The sequence below is a fragment of the Temnothorax americanus genome, unplaced genomic scaffold (assembly GCF_048541705.1).
Source record: "Temnothorax americanus isolate GAGA-0224 unplaced genomic scaffold, ASM4854170v1 Scaffold4, whole genome shotgun sequence".
Lineage (NCBI taxonomy): Eukaryota > Metazoa > Arthropoda > Insecta > Hymenoptera > Formicidae > Temnothorax > Temnothorax americanus.
Window position 1 is genome coordinate 1137008 of NW_027509547.1, and position 26999 is coordinate 1164006.

The 26999-nt window shown below is 44.2% G+C and overlaps 4 protein-coding genes and 1 long non-coding RNA gene across 11 annotated transcripts; 3 read left to right on the plus strand and 2 right to left on the minus strand.

Moving 5' to 3' along the window:
- Window positions 1-26: 26 nt before the first annotated feature.
- Window positions 27-3571, plus strand: LOC143902715 (U3 small nucleolar RNA-associated protein 6 homolog). The gene is made up of 9 exons (XM_077415859.1): window positions 27-243; window positions 318-444; window positions 611-751; window positions 838-1028; window positions 1115-1336; window positions 1436-1781; window positions 2086-2253; window positions 2328-2502; window positions 2637-3571. Exons 1-9 carry the CDS (start codon window positions 152-154, stop codon window positions 2966-2968), a joined length of 1794 nt encoding a protein of 597 aa, XP_077271985.1. The 5' UTR covers window positions 27-151; the 3' UTR covers window positions 2969-3571.
- Window positions 3572-4304: 733 nt separating this feature from the next.
- Window positions 4305-9844, plus strand: Tsc1 (tuberous sclerosis 1 protein hamartin). Of its 3 annotated transcripts, none has more exons than XM_077415832.1 (15): window positions 4305-4458; window positions 4862-5130; window positions 5210-5475; window positions 5784-6011; window positions 6089-6282; window positions 6392-6504; window positions 6588-6826; window positions 6905-7225; window positions 7319-7513; window positions 7595-7871; window positions 7949-8181; window positions 8273-8398; window positions 8475-8711; window positions 8845-8941; window positions 9029-9844. In XM_077415832.1, exons 2-15 carry the CDS (start codon window positions 5022-5024, stop codon window positions 9550-9552), a joined length of 3159 nt encoding a protein of 1052 aa, XP_077271958.1. In that variant the 5' UTR covers window positions 4305-4458; window positions 4862-5021; the 3' UTR covers window positions 9553-9844. The 3 variants fall into 3 exon arrangements, with proteins under 3 accessions (XP_077271958.1, XP_077271959.1, XP_077271956.1); XM_077415833.1 differs by having other exon boundaries at window positions 5784-5888; XM_077415830.1 differs by having other exon boundaries at window positions 7319-7871.
- A 354-nt stretch (window positions 9845-10198) lies between these two features.
- On the minus strand, window positions 10199-14109 carry Sugb (Sugar baby transporter). 4 transcript variants are annotated; one of them, XM_077415860.1, is made up of 10 exons: window positions 13741-14109; window positions 13199-13321; window positions 12755-13110; window positions 12556-12666; window positions 12202-12472; window positions 11932-12125; window positions 11491-11813; window positions 11207-11382; window positions 10952-11119; window positions 10199-10669 (listed from the first exon to the last, which is right to left on the minus strand). In XM_077415860.1, the coding sequence occupies exons 2-10, from the start codon at window positions 13260-13262 to the stop codon at window positions 10599-10601; spliced, it is 1734 nt and encodes a 577-aa protein (XP_077271986.1). In that variant the 5' UTR covers window positions 13263-13321; window positions 13741-14109; the 3' UTR covers window positions 10199-10598. The 4 variants fall into 4 exon arrangements, with proteins under 4 accessions (XP_077271986.1, XP_077271989.1, XP_077271988.1 ...); XM_077415863.1 differs by having other exon boundaries at window positions 10925-11119; XM_077415862.1 differs by lacking the exon at window positions 13741-14109 and adding an exon at window positions 13543-13712.
- A 138-nt stretch (window positions 14110-14247) lies between these two features.
- Window positions 14248-15139, plus strand: LOC143902723 (uncharacterized). The gene is made up of 3 exons (XR_013258459.1): window positions 14248-14386; window positions 14478-14669; window positions 14747-15139. It is a non-coding gene; the product is annotated as an uncharacterized LOC143902723 (long non-coding RNA).
- Window positions 15131-26942, minus strand: LOC143902698 (uncharacterized). Of its 2 annotated transcripts, XM_077415811.1 has the most exons (9): window positions 25713-26942; window positions 24510-24598; window positions 24132-24296; window positions 23914-24030; window positions 23472-23810; window positions 22814-23376; window positions 22579-22724; window positions 21087-22465; window positions 15131-20729 (listed from the first exon to the last, which is right to left on the minus strand). In XM_077415811.1, exons 1-9 carry the CDS (start codon window positions 25738-25740, stop codon window positions 16770-16772), a joined length of 6786 nt encoding a protein of 2261 aa, XP_077271937.1. In that variant the 5' UTR covers window positions 25741-26942; the 3' UTR covers window positions 15131-16769. The 2 variants fall into 2 exon arrangements, with proteins under 2 accessions (XP_077271937.1, XP_077271938.1); XM_077415812.1 differs by lacking the exon at window positions 24510-24598 and having other exon boundaries at window positions 25713-26941.
- Window positions 26943-26999: the final 57 nt, after the last annotated feature.

Consider the following 26999-nt stretch of genomic DNA (forward strand, 5'->3'; position numbering starts at 1 on the left):
TCGAACGTACATGTTGACGTTTGTGAAACACGTTGTCGTTCGTCGTCAAAACAGAACTGCGTCATTGCGTCTCGCGTTCCTTCGCACATTATTTTCCACGCGTTTTTCTTGAATTAATCTGCCCCCGAGTGTCTCCTAAAGTTCGCGAGAAATGGCGGAGTTCGTGGAGAAGCGGTGCCAGGACATGATCCCCGCGCTGGAGGAGATGAAAGGGATCAAGCTCTTTGAAGAAAACGAGATTCGGTGAGCCGACTTAGGTTATGTACGCAGAGGCACGCTTGCGAGTGCACGTTGCACGTTTATTATTATATTTTCAGGAGCATCTCCAAAAAGCTCAAAGAATACGAGTATAACATTCAACGACACACAAAGTGCAAGGAGGACTACATTCGGTACATACAGTACGAAACGAATTTGCTGAAATTGATCAAGCAACGGAGGGATGTAAGTAGCTGCGTCCATATCCAAACTTTGCCACGTTATTATATGTAAAATATAAATATTATTTACATAATTTTACACATAACGTGTAGAAATAATCGTATTTACCCTAGTATATTTCTTTTTAATAAGAGAAAGAGATTTGATTGTATATATATATTTTTTTTAGAAATTTGGTATTACTCAAAAAAAGTTGGCCATTGATTATGCTATAACTAATAAGATGAATAGCTTGTACGAGGACGCGATATATAAATTTCAAGATGATATTCGATTTTGGATTGCTTATGTGAAGTTCTGTAAGCACGTGGTAAGTAGGGAAAAAAAATTGACATCTGTCTATAGAAGCTGTTTTACAATTAGTCGCACTTGATCGGCTGTTATTTGTTTCTACAGCATTTCCACAGCAATGTCGACCGCATGTTAGGTAGAATGTTGAAAGTGCACAGAGATAAGCCAAAATGCTGGCACATAGCGGTATGCTGGGAATTGGAGGAGAACAAGAATAAGCATAACGCACGACAGTATCTTCTTAGAGGCTTACAGATTCATCCTGACTCTCAGTTATTATACATTGACGCTTTTAAGTGAGTACGAAGTGTATATGTCGATAATTTTTTTTCTGTAATCTGTCAATCACATGGTCAAAGCACGCTTGTATTTTTTCTCATAGACTCGAACTGGACAATCGCTTAGCTCCTAATGCTGAAAATACCGAGAACCAGGAAGACAATCCAGTATCGACAGACGATAGCGAAATACCATTTCCGAAAACGGCGTTCTTTATATATCAACAGGCTTTCGAGCGCATTAAGGATATTAAATTTATAATCGAGTTGCTCAATATCACAAAGGAGTATGATAACATCGAGCAATTGCAGAAAAGAATCGTTAGGTATATATATATATGTGCATGTTAATATTATAAATCTGTCAAATATGATTTCTCTCTTGCGGTGATTAAAATTAAAGATACAATTTAATTTAATCATAGTGACATGATTCGCGAGTACGCTCATGAGCCCTTAATGTGGGATACGATGGCGCGTCGCGAGTTGCAAGGTCTAGTGCAGCCAGACCTCAGTGGCACGCCGATGGAAGTGGAGAATGCCGAGAAGATCACTTTGAGAGATCGCATCACGGACTGCAACAAAGTCTACCAGACTGCCGTAAAGAAAATCAAAACTGAAGAGATCTGGTCGTTGTACATAGAGTGCTTATTAGAGATAAATCGTGATCTGCGGTTATTGCCGAATTTCAAAAGGAAACTCTTGAAAACTGCCCTGATGCAGGCGCATCAGGCGAAAAAACTAACAAAAGAGGAACATTATTTGCATTGGGTGGGTTTGTGTTCAACGTTTCTCTGTAACATCGATACTTGAGCAATTAAATTTAACAATTGTAGACAAAAACTTGCTTAAATTTGTATATAATTTACATCTAAATTAATGTTTCTTTTTTTTAAATAGTATTTATTTTAGCAATGTCTCCACTGTTAGAGAGGCACTTGGAACTTTTCAATTAAAATATCTATCGGTTCGAAATCTTTTTTAACTGAAACAATGTTTAGAAACAATAACGAAGAGAAATAAACCATTTATATCTTTCTCGCAAGTATATAAAAGTGGCTATTGCGTTTCGTAGATTAATATGTTGAGTGTCGACAAGAAGGATGACGTGCGGGAAAAGCTGGACGAAGTTCTGCGCGGAGCGACCGATGCGGTACCGAACAGCGTCGCTATTTGGCACGCTCGGCTCAATCATTTGCTGCAATGTGGCCTGGAGAAAGAAGCGTACGCTATGTTTCCAAAGGTGATAAAAGTTGCAAACTACCGATATATTAGATCGTGCCAATATTGAGATATTTGAGATATTTTGACAATTAGGTGACGGAGATATTGGGCGAGAAAGCGTTACCTTTGTGGAAGATGCGGATCTTGCATGCTCAAATAAAAAGCTCGGAAGAAGCCGAGGAGAGTTTTCAAGCGGCTCTGCGGTCGCATCAGCTGATCGCCAGAGATATCAAGCCTATGTGGCTTGAATGGCTCGTTCTAACGAAAGGTAATCAGATTAATAGCTGATTTTTTTCCTATTTTGCGTTTATTATCAAAATTTTAGCAGCATATGTTCTTATTAATACGACGAATTTTTTTCCACGATATCTGTACCTATTCCGAATCTTTGTCTTTCCTTAGGCATCCGTGCGGCTCGCAATGCGTACAACAGTCTCTGCCTTCAACTACCCGCGTCGTTGGAATTCCACGAAAAGATGATCGCGCTGGAGCTCATCCAGCCGGACACTCTGCCGGAACACGTGCGACGACCTTATGAAATAGCGACACAGCAGTTCGGAACTGACAACACGTCCATCTGGATAGACTACATGAACTACGAGATGAAGCACGGAGACGCGAAGAGAGTCAGCAACATCCACGAGCGGGCATTCAAGACGTTAAATCGCAAATTGACGTCTTCCTTCATAAAAGATTACAGTCAGATGATGGCAAATCCTGATTCCATAAGATGATGCCGATCGTAAGCGTGCACTGTAACATGTGTCAAGCACGATATGTATCGCGTGCTCGTATCATCACACGCAAATCTGCCCCGTTATTTGTAAATTAATTAATTTTGTAAATTAATTGATTTAGATTAATATATCGAATTTCGATAAATGTTTAGAATATGTGTCTGGTATCTATCTACCGACGAGAAGTGAAATATGCTCGTTCGACATTTTATGTTTTTATACCATGGAACTTTCGAACGGAGCACTATTATTTTTGACGTATAAATTAGTCGCATTTGAACAAGTTTTGTCTAGAAAATGTTAAATTAATCGTTAGACCGCGTATACGAAAGTTACAATAAAATATTGAACCGTTTTATCGAAATAACAGATTCTCTAACATTGAAAATATTAATTATAATGATTCGTTCTTACTAGAATGTCTCGAATTATGATTTTGACTTTTTACGTCGTTACGTATTATACGTCAAAAAACGTTGAACGAGTGCATTTCTTCGAGATCTAAAATTAGATATGTATTTTAAAAATTTATCTGAATTCACAAAATAACGTAACGTAATACAGCAAATAATGCGAAAATATAACGAGGATCTAAAACGAGATTATCTTTGTAATTATCCTTGTAATTGTCGTTCCTTTCATTTCGGATCAGTCATTTCAACTTTTCCCTGCGATTTGAAAGAATAGCTTTGATCAAATTCCAATTAACTTGATCGGCGATTAGTTTATCATGCGACATCTGTTTTATTAATATATAGGTAGAATTATTAATTTTTTGTTTGCGATATACATGGAGAAAAATTAAATTAGGGAAAATAAATTTGTATAGCTAGAAATTTTGCTTTTCAAGTAATTCTACCAGTTGAATTAATCGCTGGTTAAGTTAATCGGAGTCATCGGAGTTCAATCAAAAGTCTGATCTTCGCGCATGAACTTTTAATCGCGACGTCCCGACGTCCAATAGGAGAACGTATCTTCTAGGGATTCCAGCTGACGGCGATCTTGTCCATGGTATAATTTTCTTTATAAATAAAAAAGACACGAACCATTAACACGGACGCAAACCATGTGCGGTTACCGAGCGAAACGACGTAGTTGAGTTGCACTTTATCAGGCGGCGCGTCGAAAAATGCAACACACACGAAAAAGGCCGGAATGGCCTCTCTCAGGTTTCTCTTTACCATGGGGGACAAACTCTTTAATTATTATTAACATTAAAAAGAAAATTAAAAAAAAAAAAAAAATCATAAATCCTGTAAGTCGAATTATCGATCGAACGAATGATTCGCGTTTGTTTTGAGATAATTTTAGCAGTTCGATCCGCGCGACGACCCCTTCTAGTTGCGCGAAAGTCAATGACGGAGGTTAATTGCAGCGGCGAGATGGCAGCACCTAGGCCCGAGCTCGCCAGTCGCCACTGTCGCCAGTCGCCATAGAACTCGCAGTCTCGCAGGAATTCGGCCGTGGAGGTGCTCGATGAGATTCGGGTGAGTTGCTTCGGTTGATTCGCCCTGATACGCGACGAGATCTCGCCGTCGAGGTTCGCCCGACGTCGTGGCCCGCGTGCGCGGCTTTGCCGCGCGACCGGTCGACCGCCGAGGCGACTGACAGTTTTTGCGGTTACGCGGAGCGGGGCCGACGAGCTCTCTGTCGTCGGGTATCGTGCCGATCGTGCAGCGGGGGAAAAAAAGAAGTACGCGCGCTGACAGTTCGCGCGGATGGTCGCGCGACCCTGTCGCGGCGTGCCGTTCTCGCGCGGAACGGTCGAGCCGACGTGTCGCTCGACTCGAATCCCGCGATCGGCTATTCCGCTGGTAGCCGTTGCTCGGGAGTTCTCCTTCGATTCTCCACGATCCGCTTCTCACACGGTGTATTTTCTCCCTCCCGCAGGTACCTTGGCATCCCCGTCGCTCCAGACAATGCCTGTCTTGCGTGACAGACGACGGATGGCTCAGAGCGACGTTGCCGAACCGATTTCTGCTTCCACCGCCTGATCGAAGGACCATGAGAGAGTAGGATCTTTTGAGCCGTGTCACCACTCGCTGCCAAGATGAGCGTCGGTCCGGCAGGCGTCGCCGATCTGTTCTACTTGCTCGAGTCGAATAAGCTCGGGGAGGTCGAGGAGATCAAGAAAGTATTCCACGATCATTTCTTATGCAGTGAGTACCGCTTATACGTACTTTTCGCAGCTTGAGGCGCGGTAGGATTGTTTTTAAATTGCGTTTGGATCAATTGCAGCAAAGGACAATTGGCTGGTGAATGGATTGTTCGATTATTATCTCTCTACGAACTCCTTGAGGACAGCGGAAGTATTAGCGGGAGTACGAGATCCGCACGATAAACATCTGTTAGATCGTTTGTCGGACATTCTTTCAAAACCTGGCAATAGTAGGCAGAGAATACAGGCGCTCACGTTGCTCGGGCATATAGCTAGGCGTCAGCCTACTTGGTTGTACAAGCTAGCCAGTCATGCTTTATTCAGAGATCTACTCAAATTACTTAAGGTAATATATTTTTCTGTGTTTCCTCTTCTTCGCCGATCCATATGTTTATTTATGTATATACGCGCATAAACTCCTCATTAATTGGTCAATTCTGCATCTTTTAGCATGTATTAATATGACCACGATCTGTTTTAAATGCATATAATTTATGCTCTATATACATAATTTTCACGCGCCAATGATCATTGATGTTAATTAAGAGCTTTACATTTAGAGAACGTATAACATTTGATTAAAAAATCACGTTTTGTAAATGTCGGAAAGGATTGAGTGTATATATACAGTTTTACAAGACTGTATTTTTCAAGGTGGAGGCAGATATATTACCACTTATGAGTGCCCTTCTTCTGTTAGTAATGTTGTTACCAATGTTACCTGCTGCTCTAGGGCCATATCTACCAGAAATATTTGAGGTATTCGGCCGCTTGGCCTCTTATTATCATCATCATCAATCGTCCTTACTTTCTCCTTCTTTTACTTCGACCACAGCACCAAATATCATCGACAAGGACCATTTGTACCTCATACATTTGCAGGTGAAACGGTTTACGATCATTTTACGAATAGTGTGTCGTAACGTTAACATAAACCACTTACCATGCCACCGTTATAGGTAGGATTATACGGCTTATTTCAAAGACTGTACGCGATGTATCCTTGCAATTTTATATCATACCTGAAGCAACAGTACGTTCAGCGTGATCAATTGGCTACGTTTACTCATACTATTAGACCCATGCTGGATTCTGTGCGTATGCATCCTTCTCTTGTCACAGCATCTAAGGATGCAGAAATTTCAGCCACTAGGTATATAATACGCACGTATACACGTATATGCTATATATAAAATAATTTATTTTTTACGTTACGTGCAGCGTTGTTTAAATTACTGTTGCCTCTCTTTGTTGCGTCGTAGGTGGAAAAAGATGGAACATCACGATATTGTGATAGAATGTGGCCGTTTTACGTTAGACAAATGTCGGGAAGAAATTTTAGGAGTAGTTAACTCTCGGTGCACTCCGCCTCTAGGTCAGCATTATTACCATCTTCATACCTACGTCTTTTCTTGCCGAAGAATGTTGGTAGAAAATGATGCTTAATTTATGACACAGATCAATCTTCCATCACGTGTGCGCCGATAAACATTTGCGGGGGAGTAACGACCACGGAGATCAGTAATGGGGAAGATGATACGTTCTGGTCACCGAGCATGACAGTACCACCGCATAGTCCGGCGCAAACTGCCTCTCTCGAGCCACGCTCTGCCCCGCCAACGCCTAATAACAATAGAAGCGGTACTTCCCCGCCCGAGGCTGCTATAGAAGCTACCCCCGAAACAACTCCCGTTAAGGTATAACACGTAACGACATAAAAGTAAAATTATTCTAAAATTATTCTTTCCACGTTCGAAAGTATATATTTCTCGTAGGATTTGCGAAAATTATCAACGAGACAAACGCCTCTGGGATCTAGCGCGGTGCGTGCTCTAAACGCTTTGGGCAACGGTACATCTTCTCGGCCCTCAACGCCGACTCCTGTAAATCCCTCTTCTGTTTCCGGAGTAAAAAGCGCGGACGTTGCAGCGAACACACATGGATTTCTCTCGAATAGACTAAGTAAAATTATGACAGACAGGCAAAATGTTCTTCAGTCGCAAAAATCATTGAGTAATAGCGAGGAGAATGGGAGGCTCTTAGAAATGGCTGTAAGTCAAAACGGGAAGAACGATTCTTGGCAGGAGGATCAAGAGGTTTGAGTAATTTAGTAATAGATCGTGTGTGTTGAATAAATATACAGACTTGATATTGTGTGTGTGTAATAATATTTTGTAAAATTATTATAGGTGTTGGAGATCGTCAGTTCGCACGGAAATGGAGCGGTCGAAATGTCAAAGTATGTCGAAGCGCAATCTGAGGGACGAAATGAGAGGAGCACGTACGGCACTCTGTCCGATTTATCGCAAAAAATTTATCAACTTCGACTGTATTCTCAATGTCATTTCCCAATAGAAGACTCAAATTCAAACGAAACGCACAAAGTAAAGTATCGAAGAGCTTATAATATTTTGCACTACCAGCAGGAACAAAAAAAGAAATCAACGTTTATATGCTCGATACAGATTCGACACTCCAGATCGTGTCCGGACATGAAAATACAGAAGAAATGTTATAGCGAGGACGTGACAGATCAAGCGTTAATGGGAGCGAAGAGACGCGAAGAGACGGCTAGTCAAACGTGCGATCTATATCCATATGAGCATCTGTTGTTAGGAATGTTAGATCAGAACAGCCAAAACTGTAGTCAAGAAAGTTCTGATTCAAGAATGTCGCCAATCAGCATGCTCGATCAGTATATCGAGGCTTGCACAAAAACGAATAGCTTCTCTAGTAAAACGAGTAAATATGAAGTAATCTGTATATAACAATTGTAATAGCATCTGGCAAGAGAAGAGTGAAATACTATCTTTTTACAGGACCAAATGGTACCAGGCAGAAACAAAAGAAGAAAGGGGAGGAGGATGCGGAAGAAGACGGGGGGGAAGACGATGGTGTGGATCCCACTTGCGCTAATAATCAATCACTTCAACTTATGCAAATGCAACTACAATTCGAGCGGCAGCGACGGGAAGTCCATGCTGAGCGTAATCGGCGTCTGCTCGGTAAACTGCGAGATTCGCGGGCTTCGCAAGAGCATAATCTCGCTTTGGTCCGTTCACATTCTTATAAAAAATATTTATTAAATTTTTATACGACTTGAAGTAGAGACTTGACATTTTTGTTCGATATTTGTCTTACAGACTGAACGTTTAAAAATGATCGAAAGAGAGGTGGAAGAATTGAGAGCGCAATTGGAGCATAATAAAAAGGAAGCGAATCAAGCCGAGGAACAATACAAAGAAGCTATGCATCATTGGCAAACTAAAGTATTTACTTCATTTTTGAAAATATACAGAAAAAAAAATATATTAGAAGACTAATAATCGTTCATTACATGTACAGTGCGTCGAAGAGCAACGACAAAGTCACGCGTTCAAAGATCGTTTAGAGATACTAGAATTGGAATTAAAAAACGAACAAAAAAAGACGGTTGAAGCGCAGCAACAACTTCGTTCTGTCGAGGCAGAACTTTTCAATGCGGGACATCAGCTTAAAACGGCATTAAAAGCTGCGGACCGTGGCAAAGAACTGGAATGCATTGTGGATACTATGCAAAAGAAATTTGTGCTTTTAGGAGAGGTAATATATTTCAAATTAAGAAGTCACGTTAACAAGCTTAGTTAACGAAAATTTAAACTGGAGAAATTATCTGTGGCAAATTAACATTATTATACATTACGGAAATAATTGCGTGTGTATCTTTCTCCTGCAGGCGCAATTAAGATTAGAAGAAAACACAAGTACTTTCTCACCGACAACCAAGCAAGAAACGGCGCAAATTCAGAAATCATGTACAGAAGAGTTAAACAGTAAGCATCCAAAAGACAAACAAACTTGAGAATGGATGATCTTTGCGTTAAATGCAAATTACGAATATTATTGAAATCCTTTTGCAGATATTCGGCGACAGTTGGAATCACGATCGTCACATTTGGAAGCCGTGAAGGCACGCTTGGGCGAGTTAGAAAATAAGGATGCGCGCAAGGAGACGCAACTATTGAATCTGCAACGGCTCCTGCAAGAGACGAAGGAGCAACACGCGTCCGAATTGGAGGCCGTCGAATCCAAGTATCAGGCGCAAGTGGAGATCAATCTTCATTTAGAAGGTCGTATACTCGAGCTTCACGGTAAACTGGAGACCGCGACGTACTCCAATACCTCGCCCATGGGTAATCCCGCTTCCTCGGCATCGCCTAAGGAACGATCTCCGCCTCTCTCGACCAGCTTAGCTTCGTCCAGCGAGGGTAGCCTCGCATTCATCCATCCGGGCGCCGGTATCATAATGAATGATTGTTGCGACACCGCGACGGGCGAGATCCCCAATCTGCAAGCTATGATAGAACCTATACCGAGTAGCAGTCAAACCACCTCACCGTCACGCTTCGTCACTCAACGATCATCGACGCCGAAACAAGATTAACGCCACGGAAATGTTTACTGCGCCCCGAGTCTCCCGTATGTCGCCGATAGACGATATACGGAATTATTATCGAAGATTATACGATGCGAATGCGCCGCGATCATTACTTAGTGTTGCGGTATGAATGGAAAGAAAGTTATTTGTAGCTTTTTATCGATAGAGTAGACGAGATTCGTAAGGAAGTTGTGCTAATCGACTGATTGCGATCGAACAGGCATGCTATGTTTGTTAGTGTTGGTATATCTTGGAAAAATGGATTCACAGTGAATAAATGGTTGAGATATTTTGCTGACCAACTTGATAATTTTAATCCTGGGCTCGACACGTATTATCTCGGTTAATATCTCTTAATATTTTATTTCTTGTTTCACATCAATAATAATATTTTAAGATTTCAAGATTATTAAACCTCTTGACGAAGGTAATAATTTAAGAATGTTGAAATTATGGAGTGTTTTTAAACGTCAGTAATTTCGAAGTTCAAGATATCTGATTTTTCACGTGACGCATTAAATTTTATAATTCGCTGTTTTTCATCTGAATATTTTGTGCATCTATACACGCCTGGTAATATATTCCTATAAAATGACATTTCTGTGATTATTATCCGTGCATGAAAACTCGAAGGTAAGTATAAACAAGAAAGTAGTTCTAAAAAAGTATATATTATGTATTACGATGACAATGATGCGATACAATTTACATTTTTATACACATATACATATGACATAATACTGAATTTCGTTCAAATATTATAAAAAGATAAAGGAAGCTTTCCGGCAAGTCGACACAAACGTCGTTCTATCTTACTTTTTCGGCAATGAGTAATAAAGACGGAACGACACACTTGTGTCAACTTGTGTCACTTGCCGGAAAACTCCCAAAATATCACGATGAGAAAAAAAAAAACCATTTCCTTTTCACCTTTACAAAGGTGGTGAAAAATTAACTTTGTTCAATTTCAATCGTGCGATAAAACTTACATTGATTTATCAATGAGGAATGCATTGATAAATTTTAAAATTATATTATAAAATTTTGTTCTACTAGTAAGTTTGTAATTCTTGACTTATCGTCATAAGAATAGCGTCATCTGGATTGGCATAATTCGCTAGATCTGAAAAAAAACCAGTAGGAATATAGATTATTAATTATTTCATTAAATATGCAGGAAACAGAGCTTAAAATGCAAATTAAAAAGCAAATTCGTGCAACAGGATAGGTATCCCAAAACATGCAATGTTAACTTTAACGTAAACTTTACTAAGCGACAACAATAAACTTTGATAGATTCGAGTATATGATGAAATGATTTTTGAGCGTGATATTTTAATTACGATTTAAACAAAAATAGTGCCTTTTGCCTTATTACTTATATATCCACATAATCGTTACTCACGATTATGGCCTCGGTTTAACGGGTAGGCTTTCAACTTCCTTAGTAACAGTTCCACCAACCAGAAGACGCTTAGCCATAAAAGAGCACCCACTGAAAAAGTTCTCATTGCTGTAACACCTCCATAAGAATCCATTAACCAACCACATATGAAGCTACCACTTGCCACTCCTGAAATGGACAATGAATAAAAAAATTATGAGACGAGAGTTAAAAGATATGAACGATTCCGTACAATATCAAACTCTAACGACTAACCAATTCCCTCGAAAACAGCACCGATGAATCCCTGCATAGTGGCTTTCGTACCGGATGGCGTCACTTTATCACCATAGGATACCATCGTAGGCCAACACAGACCGAACGAAGGTCCGTGAAGCAATTCAAGAATTAAAAACAGCCAGGCATTCGATATAACGCTGTATGCCATAAATCTGCGGGATTAAATCATTATTTTTAGCAACGTACAAATAAACTATGCATTCACAGTATTCACACACAATGAGAGTAGAAAAATAGAATGTAAAAACCTAATTACTCACCTAATTGCATAGATCAGCAGCACGAGACTCATGACGTTAACATGGCCGAGTTTTTTCAGCACGCTGCCCGATACGAAGTTGAAGGGTAATTCTCCAAGGAAACATTGAACACCGGTCATCAGACCCTGCAGGGTTTTACTCCACGTGACACGAGAGCTGGCTGCCAGGTCCTCGCTGTACCAGAACAGAAAGTTCCAAATGACTCCTGTACACATCCCGGCGCCTATGCACCACCAGGCAAATACCAATACTCTTCCTTCTTTGAAAACGCTTAATAGCTCTCGAAATAGCGACGGCTCGTCCACAGAGCATTCTGGATTTTTCTGTAACGATACTGCCCCATTACCTGCCAATTTTTGGATTCTCTCGATAAACAAGAAGCATCAAACTTCTGTACTATCTTAGTCTCAGTTATACGACACTTGAGAGCTTCTTTTGTACCTTTTTTAATGTTGCAGACACCACAATGTCGGCGACCATGGCCACTAGCATAATATAAAATATACAAGTATAATCTTTGTCGTATTGCCCCTTGCTGGAAAGGTCTATCAGGTAGCCCGCGCTTATGCCAAAAATACCGAAACCGATGCTGCCCCACATCTTCTGTTTCCCGTAATCGTTCCTTCTTTCATGACCTGAAATATGTAAAACGTATCGAAGTAGCTGTAGTTTAATAACAACGTCATCTGTGCAACAGTGCTTAATACGAACCAAGGAGATCGAAGCAGATAGCATCGGCTATACTAACTACAACAGCCATTCCAATCCAACTAATAATGGCCGCCCATAAAAATATGTGGAAATGATACGTAAAATGGCTGATATCGCTTTGCGAATCCTTAGCCTCCCGCAGAAGATGATTAAACGCACTGTTGTTCCGGCAAGTTGCCGTGCACGAAGTCCTTAGCTGGCCCCCGCATACCGGAACATGTGCGGTGCCATCGAGAAACGTGCGCAGCCTTACGTCTACGCAGTCCTTCGTCTGCAAATTATTTCTCACAATAGAATCGATGTTATTCTCACGAGTAAGGCGGATAAAAAAAAGATTACGGTAAAGTTTCTTACAAGTAAATCTTGATACACATCGAATCCTGCACCAAACTCGAACGTGCCGTTCACAGAAACGTTTTTGCCAGACAGTTCTAAGAAACCGTGTGGTACTCCTTTGCAAGTTAACTGTGAACATGAATATTACGTTTATATTAGTTATTATTAACGAAAGAAATAATACGTGAGATGGAGGAAATAACGTATTTATACGCACCTGGCAGGCTGCGTTAGAGTGAACTTCTAATATTACGTTGCTCAACGCTTTCTTTGAGAATTCTATCTTTGGACAAATCTCTAAGTACGCCACATCATTATCGCAGATAAGAGCGACACTTGCACTCCTGTCCATTTCGGGAATAAAATAAATGGAGAAGAACGCTATTGTCAATATAGCTTCGAATATCAAGAAGAAGGTTTTATGCAATTTGAATTTGTCAGCCAGACTGCCGAACAGCGGCTTCGCAATCAGACCGGAAATCGGTAGTACTGTGTATATTGTGCCGACTATCGTCGCAGAGAAGCCCAATTGCTTTCCGATCGTGGGCAAAAACTGCACCATTGGTCCCGTCGCTGCGAACAGAATAAGCGCAATGAACACGCGAGGATTCAGCTTTTCGCAACAGCTCTGTCGAAGAGGCAGAGTCTTGATTGAACTTACCAGCATTGTAAAGGAAATAATGTGACTTTATGGGGGCCAGTTCCTTATTCACGCTTTGCAACATGATTCAAATGTGCGGTCAATCGACCAGTTTTGTATCTCTAACTTATGCAGCTTTTATATCTACAACAAAAGAACAAGTCATAACATTATACGTCACGCATCTTTAAACGATATTAGAGAGCGGATATCTTTATGCAGAATTATTCTTGATCTTTGCAATAACATTTCCTTTATTTTCGCGATCGACGACGCCACTTTTCTCACCCATAGGGATTGAGGGTGAGCAAACTCCGATCAACTTCTAATCGGTCATTAAGCTTACCAAGCAATACTTGTACTACCTCATTAACACAGACAGACTAATTAATCCTCCGCCGTTCGACACGTGGAAAGGAAGATTTCTAGCTCAACGACGGTCGAACTACATCGTTGATCAAGCTAATCGGAGTTCGATCAAAGTCACTCTGACGAACGCCGCGGCACGCGAGAGGAGCCGCAACGATCCTTGCCTGCGTGAGAACTAAGAACGGGACTCGTACCTTGGACGCGAATCCCGCGGGCTAGATCAGCGCTCCGGGATCGCGCACCATCCCGCGCGGGCACCGGGGAGACTTTGCACTAACGGAGTCGTCCCGAGCCGATCCTCTGTCTCGCCTGCTGCTTGACGATATCGCGTGAATCACAGATATGTCGGTCGCTTAGCGCTTCGCCGAGCGTAATCTCTTTTTTTCCTCTTCGTCTCCCTCTCTCTCTTTCTCTTCCCGCTCCGTCAGTCCGTTACGCAACGGAGAATTCCTCGCGGCGAGCCCGTCGCGGACTCGCAACCTCGTTGGCCTGGTTCCTGACGCGGCTGCTACGAGCTGCGAGACCACGAGACCGACGAGACGTCGCGTCGCGTCGCGTCCCGCTCAATTTACGGCACGTTCGAACACGCGGCGGACACGCGCGACGCGCGCATGTCGCCAGTCCAGTCTCCAGTCGCGTCACGTTCCTCGTATTTTTTTTTTCGTTAATTTTCCCCTCCCCCGTTCCGCCGCGCAACAGCGCGACGGTTTCGAATTGCACCGTGTCGTCAGCTGTTGTTTACCAGGCGGCCGGTCGTCCACGTGTAATTTAAAACCCACTGCACGCCACGAGTGTAACGAATGACACGTACAATTTCTTACACGCATTTCGAGAGAAAACGTACGCCTTCGTTATTTATTTTTTCATTGTAATTGTAAATTTATTTTCATTGTAAATTTATTATTTTTTTCATTGTAAAATGTCATTTCAGGTTGAAAAGCGTTGTGATATATATTAAGAGCCCGTGATGTCTCGAAGGAAGGGGTGAATTGTAAAAGAAACTGCGTTCGGTTCTCCGCAAATTTCTCCTCGGTAAATTGAACGTTCGTATACGACAATTAATGCGTCGACGAGGAGAGCCGAAGATGCGAATGCAGGAAGGACTGTAATGAAAAAGGACACGGTAAATTTTTAATCTTTCCGAGTGGATTTTATGGTAGACTCACGATGGTCACGATAAGATTTGTTTCGGTTTTGCAGCTCATTGCATTTAAAGCGAGATAGGCGCGTGCATTCAATCTGGCGAGCTGGATGTAGAAAGTGCGACAACCATAAGCGAACTTGAATGAAACGAGATATGGAAAAAAAAAAAAAAAAGAACGCGTGGAAAGTACAACAAATGAAGCGTTCGATACAGTTTTTCTGGTTTTTCTTCGTCAAATCCAAACGGAGCGTTCATTTACATACGGAAAATGCTGACGCACAGAGCCTTGCTTCAGCAATAACAATAATAAAATGTAGCACAAAGCAGTCATTCATTTTCTGTTCAAATATTTAAATGCCGACACTAAATGGACCGCCCTGTATAGAAGGAGGAGGAACGCGTATCGGGAGATAGCCATTATCACAGGATAAACTGGCGGATTTTGTAACAAACTGCGCTTTAATTTGTCATAGATACATTTACAATATACATTTACAATATATATGTATATATTTATAAGTTTCAATACCGCTTCTCTCCTCCCGTGACGAATTACTCTGGCCTCGACGATAAAGATGAGTTTTAAATGGATGTATGTACGACGATAGCGGCGGTATTACACGGTATATTTCGTCTCTTGTTTTTTTTTTCCGCACATGCTTATACACATATATTTCTGCTGATCTCTCACATTACACTATTATATGCGCCTCTCTCGACAAGAGAGAAAAAAAAAGAAATTGAAAAGACACGTCCGTTTTTCACACGTCACGAGAATTCAACTTGTTTTTCTTCCCGGGTCTTTGCACAGATCCCCCTCGCAACGTCGAGATCCTTTTTTTTCAACATTCGAGCACATCGTCCTCTCTACGCGAGATATGTGTTTCATATATATTATATACAAAGAAAGCCTAACTTTTCCTTACGTGCTATTCCCTTACGATGCTAGGTAATCTACATAACGTACACCAGCAACAGAGCGCGCTCGATAATTATTATACACAGAAAATCCTCCTCGGTTTCCCCAGGCAGGAGTCCTCTTCCACGAGTTCGACAATCGATTTCGCTAACCGCGGACCGAAAATGGGAAGGATCAAACGGGAGATCTTACACGGGCTAGACGACACACTCGGCGTGTTGTGGACCCGACACACCGCGGAGCATTACTAGAGAGGGAGAACGCCCGTCGTTGGCTAAATTAACAACGCAAAAAATTCAATATTGCATGATTCCGTGTCCCGACGCATACGCACGCACGCACGCACGCACGCACAACGCATGCACGCGTTTACACTTTACACGCTGACGAGGACCACGTGCGGAGACTCGTTTTCGCGCGTGCATCTGTCGGCACGGAGGTAAGCGCCAGGCAAAACGCGTTCGCGCGAGTATAACAATGTATCCAACAATGATGCATCTTGCATAAATATATATCTATATGTATGCAAACATGTAATGTATTACATTAGTTATACATTATTTATCCGCGGAGATATTTTGCCCGACGTTCGCGCACGGAGGAACTTTCGATAGACATTGCGGATCGATTTACTCTCGGCGCTAGCGATCTCGACTTAGAGCTATTGAACCTGCCGGTTAATCTCGTTTCTTTTTAGAAAACTATCAAAAATTCCTATATCGAAAGTAGACCTGTCTTTTATGTACATTGTAGAAGCTCAGACTTCCGCGCTCCGAACGAACGGTGTAAAAGTGTCAAAGTTACTAGAGTTGCAACGGTCGCTTGTAAAAAGGAAGCTGCGGTCAAAGAAATCTACGAACGGTCGTTTATCTAATTCCGTAGAGAGCCTCACGGACAACGGTCAATTACGTAAAAAACAATAGAAAAGACAAGTCGCGAGGAGGATGTCCCTTGTAAAAAAAAAAAAAGACAAAAATAAGGTAAGAAGGGCATATACCGCTCTCTCGCGCGCTCGCCAAGAGACTTTCGATTAATATTTGGTATCCCTTTGGATCTCGAACGATCGCGCTTCCTCCGTCGCAGTACGACGTATCGAGATTCATCAGAAGATTGATCTGCCATCATCGAATCACGGACCGATCTTGCAGCGATCTTAGTGGCTACATCCAGGGTGAGGGATGCGACGGCTGGATAGCGTAGAGCGAATGTATGTACTGCTGATAGGCGGCCTGCTGGTCCATCGTCATGTTGGGCCCGTGCGGCGTCACATAGGCGGAGACCGGTGGACCGTACGCCGATCTCTGGGCGGCGGCGGCAGCGGCGGCCGAGTGCAGGAACGAATGGGGCAGCGGATAGTTCCTCGGTGGCGGTTGATTGCCGAGTTTGTTGCAGGCGGTCGGCTGACCCGAGGCGTTGCTCACCATCGCCGGCTGCTGTTGCTGCTGCTGTTGCTGCTGCTGTTGTTGCTGCTGCTGCTGTTGCTGTCGCAGGGCCATATTGTAGTAAATGCCCTGATTACGAAACTCGTCCGTGAGGAAAGACGCAAACGCGGTGGACGCACCACTGGCAGAGGCGGCGAAATTGAAGGCACTACCCGCGGGCGGCGGTACCGCCACCGTGGCTGTCTTCAAGGCGCCGATGGACTCGGCCGCGGTCGCCGCGGACGCGGCCGCGTACTGTGGAAAAGCGGGCATTCCCGTTGCCGTTTGTTGCTGATCGGCGGCCGTCGTTACGGCCGTCACCGTGACAGCTGCGCTCGGTTGTTCCTGCTGTTGCGGATGCTTGCTCTTCCGGCTCCTCTTCGTCTTGGACGGCGTCGCGGTGGGCGTCATCGTGGCGACGGGCGTCGCTCTCACGTCGCTCTCGCCGGGTCGTCGCGATATCGTGAGGATACCCTGGCTATTCTTGGCCGCCGCGCTCTGCAAGCTCTGCAGCAGATTGAGCTGCTCGAGCTCGGCGGGGCCGGGTGCGGCGCCGCGACCGTAAGCGACGAGATGCTCCGTCTTCGTTCCGGGTGGTGGTCGCGGGATCGTCAACAGTTGCTGCTGCTCCTTACTCGGTGCCCGACCGACCAGACCGAGGCTCAGTCGCGCGTACGCCGAATTGGTCGCCATAGAGTCGGCCAGGCCGGTAACGAACGGCGTGCCATCGAACTGACTGACTGACACAGCCTCCGGTTGCGGGAGAGTCATCATTGGCTCGAAACTCGAAAATTGTTCCTGACCCGGACGCGTTACCGCGCTCTCCTGCGGAAGACCGCGGGTGCTGGACTCGCTGGCGGGCGGCTCGTACGCGCGTTTCTTCATCGGAGGAGGATTGCCGGAGGGATTGGCGGACGCGGCTCCACCGCCGCCCCCACCGCCGGCGGACTTCGAGCCGGCGTCGAAATAATGCGGACTAGGATACACCGGCCTCGAGTTTGGTGGCGCTAGCGAGTAAGCGGGTGGCTGGAAGCCGCTTGGATAGAGCGACTCGCGGGCCGTCGTCAAGTTCTGCTGGAATGCCAACAATTGCGTCTGATCCGGTGCAGGCGCGGGTAATTGATCACCGCTGCCGGACGATGCCTTGCCGAGAAAGCCACGCGGCTGGATCTCGGTGAAACCGGCCCGCGAATCTTGCGGTGCCGGCTGCTGCTGCTGCTGCTGCTGCTGTTGCGCCTGTTGCTGACCGCCGTGTCTCGAAGTGGACCTCTGAAGCTCGACGTTGGGAAAACTGTTCGGATACGTTGGCGGATACTGACTCGGCGACTGATAGAGCTGATGATTCGCGTTCGGGTTCAACGATTCCGATTGAACGGGAAAGTTCCTCTGTTGATCGCCCGTTGGCGGAGGCTTTTCGGTAGCGTTAGACTTCAGATATTCCGCTCGGTGTTCAACTTCGCTCACGGACGAAGATATCGTAGGTGACTGCTGAATGTACGAGGGATTTTGCTTGAAGTCCTGAGGATAACTCGCAGACGGCGCCGTGGCTTGAGCGGCATACTCCTCCGAGTTCTTCGACGATTGAAGCTGAGAATAATTGCCGGCTTGTTGTGGAGAGGTTTGTGAGTAACCGGGCGACTGTTGCGGTGGTTGTACGGGATTACACGTGGGCTTTTGTTGAGGCGAGGTTTGCGGATAATTGCGCGACTGTTGAGGCGACGGCTGTGAATAATTCACCGCAACAACTGCCGCCGCTGCTGCTGCTGCTGCCGGCGCCGTCGCCGTCGCCGTCCCGGATGTCTGTTGCGGCGAAAGCTGCGAATAATTTGGCGGTGTCTGCGGCGAATGTAACGGATGCGAGTACGTTGCCGGCTGCTGGGGAGAAGACTGCGGGTAATTGGTCAGTGGTTGCGGCGACGGTTGAGAATACGAGCTATTCTGCGGCGACGATTTGGAAAACGAAGGTGGTGCTTGCGGCGAGTGCTGAGGGAAAGTTTGAATTTGCTGGTGCGACGATTGTGAGTAACTCCGATCGTGTTGCGGAGTCGGATACGAGTTCGGGGGTTGCGGCGATGACTGCGAGTAGTTGGTGGGACGTGTTTGCGGCGATGTTTGCGGAGAGAAACTCGGCGGCTGAGGAGACGGCTGCGCGTATGCGTTCGGTGGTTGAGGCGAGGGTTGCGAATAATTCGTAGGCGGTGGCTGTGGCGACAGACGACTGTATCCGGCGGGCTGTTGAGGCGAGGACTGCGCATACGGAGAGTGCTGTTGCGGGGACGGTTGCGAGTAATTCGGCGGCGTCTGAGGAGAGGATTGTGAGTAAGGGGAGTGTTGCTGTTGTGGAGAAGCTTGCGGGTAATTGGTGACCGCCTGGGGAGAGGGCTGAGAGTAATTAGCGACCGCATTCTGTTGCGGAGACGGTTGCGAGTAACTGGGGGTAGATGGTTGCTGCGGCGAGGGCTGCGAATAATTCGACGGCGGTGTCTGAGGTTGAGGATAAACCGGCTGCATCGCTTGCGGGGAGTGTTGCGGATAAACGGGTGACTGGTTCTGATTGCTAGCGGGTAACTGTTGCGGGAAACGTTGCGGAGACATTTGCGGGTACGCCTCGTTGGCGTTGTCTTGAGGCGAGGATTTCTGATACGGCGATTGATACGGCGGCTGCGCGTGCACTTGAGGATAGACGGGCGGTGGTTGTTCGTAAGGCGACGGATAGGCCGGGGATAACGGATGGTTTTGCGGCGATGGAGTGGGTGGCAATTGCGCGCTGTATCTCGGTGGGGTCGCATAGTAGGGACTGTTGTAGGGACTGCTCCCAGTTGACAATGCGTCCTGATAAAATCCCGCGCCCCTTATCGGCTCGGTTGGAGTTATCACGGGCTGACACTGCGGGGAATGCGCTACGCGTGGCGCCGGTGGCGATTCCTGAGAGAAACTAGACACCGATTCACTGACACTGCTACCACCGGTGCTCAGCCGTCGTTGCCTGCCGCAAAACGCTTCCTGCGAATCTCCGTCCTTCTTTATCATCGTAGCCTCTTCCGCTTCCTCGTCTTTCTTTTTTGATTTTGGCGCTCCAAAGGCTTTGAACCAGGCACTCAAATTTGGTGTGGCGGATTTTGGTTTCTGCGCTTCTTCTGTACCAGATCGTGCCGCCTCTTTATCCTCTACTGTGCTCGACGTCTTCGTAGCTTCCTTAGCACTCGTTTTCTCCTCCTTGACATTAGATGATTGAATCGTGGTAAGAGAGTGATCCTCTTCCTCGTCGTCGTTGGACAAATTCGGATTAGGTGACGATACTAGACTCTTGCAGATCAATTGGATGGAATCCACGTTTTTCAGCACAGTACCTAAACTGAGCTTCGGCTCTTCGTCATTATCCTTATTCGATTGATCGTTATCACTAATAGAGCTCGCAGCATCGTTGGCGTTGGCGCTGGGCACGTTAAGCGGTTTCTTCAGAAGTAAATTTCCCTTGCTTTTACCAGGTTGCAAACGATCGATCGTGCGCTGTATTTTCTTCGGTCGACTCGGTCCATGAGGGCCAAATATTTTGATGGAACTCGGTCTCTTTCGTGCAGCCTCTACCTTGGATCCTGGTCGATTGGACTCGATGGAAGAGCTATGAAGCACTGGCGAGTCACTGCCAGAGGAGAATCCCGAGAGCCTTGGTGCGTCGTCAAGCCACTTGTTAATATCCTATCGCATGTAATAGAGCAAATCAGTATGTGTATGATTCACAGAATATAAATAAAACCAAAAGAAAATAAGAATTCTTGTATTAAGATGCAAGATAATTTAGAAGCCGTATCTTGTTGACAGTCTAATTTCTCAATATGCATTTATTTCTTAATATGCACAGAACTATCAATATAAATTACAGACAGTCGGCACATAGTTTAAAATTTAAAGCTATTAGTTTTTCTTTGGACTTGGATGTTTTTTTAAATAAATTCTATTGAACACTAAAAAAAATGTAAACATTTATATCTTGTATGTATGAATTCTAATAAGAAATCTTGAAATAATCTTGAAAATAGTATCTTGTAAGCTTACATGAAGTGTCTTCTCCGTCGCTTGATTTAATGCCTGAATCGCAGCATTCTCCTCTGCTCCCAATAATCCTTTGGTATGTTTAGCATGAGTGCTTTTCTTATTTTCATTGATTTCCGGATCATGTTTCTTAATCGCGTCATCCGTAATCTTATCTTCTTTCGTACTTTTCCTCGACTTTGATCGCTTTGCATTGTCTTTGTCATTGTCGTGAAAAGTACTACTGTTTGAAGGCACTTTTTTCGAATAGATACCGTGAACGTCACCTTTCGCCGCTTTTCTCTGCTTTTCTTTTTCGTTTTTTAATTTTTCCTCCCGTCTTCTATCGCTTATCTTATCTTTTAAACTATCAAGCGAGTCTACATCTTTACCAATTAATGTGGAGAGTTTCTTGGAGATGTGAGTACGTTTGAAATCTAAAGCACTTTCTAATTCTATATCTTTGGAATCCGTTTGACTTTTCAACTCTCCATTCTTTAATTCCTCGTTCTTTTGTTTTGATTTCTTATTTTTTTGCTTTAAATGACCCTTGTCGGATTTTTCATTAGACTTGGTTACAGTCTTTAAATTCGACTTTTCTTTCTTACGATTCTTTTTCGTTTTGACATGGGAAGATTGTTTTTTGCTCTCCTCGAACACCGTGTCACTTTCTTCCACTTCGATCTTTTTCAATTTGCTCTTCTTCGTGTTGTCCGCCAATATCGCAGTTTCTTCAAGTTCTTTCTTTTCTATTTTTCTACTTTTACTCTTCGGAATTACTGGAGGTTCATAATCTTCTTCGAAATCCTCCTTCCGCTTTTTATTTTCTTTCGTTTCTTTGGCAGATCGTACAATTTCCGAGTCTTTTTTCGATTGGTGCCGCTCTTTGTTCGCTTTTTTATTCGATGTTCTTAATTCTTCCGTTTCCTTAGGTAGCTTTTTGGTTTTAAGTAAACTATTTACATCAATATTTTTTCTTCTCTTTGACGTTACAATACTAGCCTCAGATATTGCATCTTCGCTTTCCTGGTCTTCCTGCTCCTCCTCATCCTCGTCCGATTCCTCCTCTTTCACCTTTTTACCTTTTTTCTTTCCCCTCTTCTTCTTCGCAACTTTAATACTTTTATTTCTCTTTTCATCTTCGTCCACTTTTTCATTATTCTTCGATTTTATTCTACTCTCAGGTTTATACGATTTAGACTTTTTGGTTGATTTTTTCGAACGTTTTCGTGCGTTATGGTGCGAAGAAGATAAATGACGCGAGGGATATGATAAAGTTGTAGGTGATCCGGCCAGTGACGGAGGAGACGTAGGATCTTCGTCACTGGACGTCTCCGATTCCAAATATCGACTTACGGCTTTGTCGAAGGCTTCCTTAAGATTAACCGCCATATCTGTGTATTCTGGAATATATAAAACGTGTCGTTAAGTTTTGCCGACATACAGATAACGATATAATGCAATTACTGGTAGATTTATATAAAATTTAAAAAAGTTGGATAAAAGCATCACGAACCGTTATCGGAGCCATTGTATTGCCTACAATTGTCGACGATAAGCCGAAAGTCGCGTTTAAACTGATTTAAATTCTTATACGAGCCATTTTCGAGTTTCTCCTCCATAGTTTTCAGATCCATTGGCCTGCGTACCACACTGTAGTACCTATACAAATTATTCAGAACATTATTAAAAACTTAATATCGGAAATATAAATAATTAATCACGATTTTAAAACGTGTATCAAGTTTTACCTTGGCGCATAGTCCTCATCCACGGGCTCAATAAATGGCCAGGCATCCACGTGATCTTTAACACTTTCAAGAACTTTGTGCATGCCGACACAACGCTCCTCCTCTTCGATACCGAACGAATAGCCATATTTGTAGCCGTAATTACAAGATACGTAATTACTATCGCCATGATTACCGGTACTCTTCTTCTTCTCCAAGTCCTCTACTTCATCTCTAGTATGAATTACAATCTGGCCGACAGCCGAAGCTAAAGAATTGTTCGTTTGCCGTCCTTTTTTCTGGACCGGTGAAGTCGGTAACGGCGGAGTGGTGTCTTCCTCAATATAAGATTTTGACGCTTGCGTCCCTTTTTTAGTCCCTTTGGTCGTTTTAGTCTTGATCTTGGATCTGACCATGACTGCGTCCATCTGTGTAGCAGGTTCCTGGCTACGAAGCACTCGCGAGCTATTACGTTGTAACAGCTTACGCCGTTGCTGTTTCTCTTTTAAATCAAACAATTTCGGTATTTCCGGCATAAAGTCTTCGGACAACGTGCGATAAAGCTTGCGTTCGGTGTCGTATTCCTGGGCAAATAAATAAACATAAATAATTTTATTTCCAATTTCGCAACACACAATTTTTATTTCTTTTTTTCTAACCGCAAAGAAACAATCATTACCGAATCACGAAATTTTTCAACTAATCTGCTCCAATCTTGCTGGGTAAAACAAACAACCTGCCAAACGCTCTCTCGTCCGTTGTTCCCGCTGTTTATTAAACTAGCTTCCTCCTTCTCTTCCTCTTCCTGTTCCTCCTTCGCCACTCTGTTCCGTCGTTTTTTACGCTTTTTGTCCCTTGGCTTACTTTTCTGCTTGTGCGAGGCACTGTTAGAAGTATCGATGTAATCCTCCCGGTACAATCGAGTGCCGTAGAAGTACCAGTAGGCAGAATTCTTACGATCATGTCCCAAAGGTTCGACTCGCAGGCTATCCGAGTCCAAGTTGCTTAACGACTGCTCCTATTATTAATTTCACATTCATTCGATTATATTATCAAATAATCGTTTAAGGAATGCGCGGGTGTAAAATTATTGTAACAACTCGCAACGATCGAATACGTACTACGTCTTCGGCGTCGAGCCTGAAGTCACAGAGCGCGCGTAGTATTTCTACTTTTTGACGAAGAGGTAACAATTCAAAGTCTACGTCTGTATTGAAAGGATTTTCGCATTTGTATTCCTGTGCAAATGTACATGCGTTTCAGTTAAATTTTCTTATCAATATAGGAGTAACAGATAATTTTACATTGTGTAAGGCCCAACACTGAGATCGATACGTACTTGACATTTTTTCCGAAAGAGTCTACGCAGAAACATTTGATAATTAAAGGTGGAGATGTCATTGCGGGTATCATTTGGCAAGCAACCCTCCAGTAACTTTACTATCAGTTCCTGAAGCAGTCGTCCTTCGGTACCTCCGTCCGTTAACAAAGCCTCTTCCAAATCCTATAATTTTAGCGACGTTAATACCGAGGACACATTTCGCAATATAGCATTCACAGTGACGCGAAGAAGAGAACAAAATGATGTATAAGCCAATAAACAATAAGATTAAAGCCGAAGCGCGACAGCGTGTTTCGCCGCCCAAATGCTGAAGCGGTACTAACGGGCTTTACATACGCCGCTTACTCATAAAAGAGTTAGCATTTGATTAGATACCTCAATATCAAAATCCAGAAGATTGAAGGCAGCTCTAAATAATGAGCAAAAGTGTGCTATACTTGGCACCTCCCACCACGATTGAATGTCTAAAAAAATAAAGGAACAGTTAAAAGTTCCTCGATCTTAATCTTGCTATTTGAAAGTAATCGATGTAATATCGTATAACCCATTTCTTAGACGAAGCTACTTGGAAAATCTTAAATAAAATTATCCGAAAGAAGTAAAATAGTATACTAATTAGCAATAAATCTTAATTGTAGATAATATTTTCCATTTAAATTAAATTAAAACATTACGAAGGGTTGACTTTCCCAAATTATTCACATTCTCATGCGTTACACGTTTTTCGTTACATTTAACAAAAACAATATTCCTTTTGCGTCGAAACATAACTCTGACATCAATTCCCTGAATATAAACAAAACGAAAAAGAATAAATTCAAAGTTATTTAAAATGAATTCAAGTTAAAAAAACTGAAATCCTTAATTAAGTAGAATTAATTGGCACAAAAAAGATTATATCTTTTTCTACAGATTTCTAAATATTGCTAGTGTACGTATAATCAATAGTTATTTTTATTTTCTTTGCACTTAAATATATACACAAATTTGCAAAAAAAAAAAACTACCTCTGGACTGGATTTGACTCGTCGAAGCTCAATCACCTATTCGTGACAATTAAATACATCATTCCACTCCGTACAAATTCACCTTAATTCACTTCATCAATTTCAATCACAAAAGATACGTGAAAATGAGCATGAGAAACACCTTAATTACTTAAATGGGGCAATTTTTAACGCATGAGCGATCATACGTAAAATTCTCCCGAACATAAAAAATGAAAAAAAAAGTCTCTTAAATACGCTTAAATATCAAGAAGTATTTAAAAAAAAAAGAGATTCAACAGTGAAATAAATTTGTGCAAATCTCTGGCGTGGATATTACTCGTAGATTCAACATCACGCCTCCTTCAGCTTAAACGTTCAAGACTCGGGATCAGGAACGGGATACCGCCGAGAAATCGAATCTCCGTAGATAAAGGCCGGGGATCCCTGCTACTACAAAATACTATTTCTAGTATCGCTTACAGCGGCACAAAAAAAGGAGCAATGTACGAACATATATACACACGTTATCAACCGGTAATTTGTCACGCGCGCCGTCCGGTCGGACGACCGGCGCGGCGGTGGGACTCACCTAGGATTCCGATGAAGGTGGGAAACATAACCCGTCGCGTGGCGGGCGAATCGGGCGAATCGGCGTGTCCAGAGCGGGACACGGGCGGGCTCGACGTAGGTCGGCGTCCAAGGATCGGCGGTGGCCGGCAGCGGCGGAGGCGGCGGCGATCTAGGGGCCCCGGCCCCGTGTAGCGCACGGACTGCGCGCGCGACGGGAAAGATCGAGCAAAACACTTCCGCCGCCCGGCCGTGTATATATATTATACTTATGTGTGTGTGACTGTATACACATATATGTACGTATATATATCTCTCTCATCTATCTATGTGTATATATACGTGTGTATATATATGTGTGAGTACGCGTGAGCCCGTGTATCAGAGCATCGGGACGCATCAGCGGTGAACGACACCCGTGACGGTCCCGGTAGGTGCGCGCGCGAGCATCGGCATCGCTCGCTCGCTGGCTGGCTGGCTGGCTGGTACTACTCCGCGGAGCAGGCGGTCGTGGCGACGCAGGGCGCACTCGCGGACTCGCGTTCCCGAGTGCGGTGGGACCGCCGGGGGAATTGCGGCGGAGAATTTCCTCGCGAGGTCTCGGGGGGAGGGGGGGGGAGGGGAGGGTTGGCGGATATCTATCTCGCCGGGACGCGACCGTCGCGCGGCGAGGGCGAGGAATCGCGGGACTCGCGCGCGACCATTGCCGTCGGGACGCGCGGCGCGCACCCAAAACACATAATCGCCAGGCCGCGCTCGCCGCGGCGGGCCGCCGTTTACGCGGTTCACGCAATCGGTGCGGCGACTGGCTGGATGGAAGTGATGGAACGCGGGGCCCCCCCTCCCCGAAGCGACGCTGCCGACACACCGCACACTCGGAAAAGCGGAAGTCGCCCGCGCGCGCTCCGGAATCGGTGCCGATAACGCGGGCACGCGTTGCGCTGCGCGCCGCGCTGCGTCGTGCGCTTCCGCTTCGAGACACGGTATACCTCCGACGCGATATAACGCGCGACTGCGACTGCCGAACGACGACGTAAACGAACGAGACACGGGCGCGGACTAAACGCGGACTGCAACCGCAACCGCGGGCGTATAAATACCCGCGAGTAGCGCGCGATACGTAGACGGGTGGCGTCGCCGAGGCGCGCCGCGCCGGCGAGAGAGTCGAAAAATTGTCCCGTCCCGATTTCCTCAAATAGGATTCGTCCGCCATGAAACTGACCACGGCGCGCTTTTCAAAAACGTTCGAGTTATGTCATCCATTATTTCTATACCGAGAGAGATGCGGATTAACTTTTTATTTTTATCT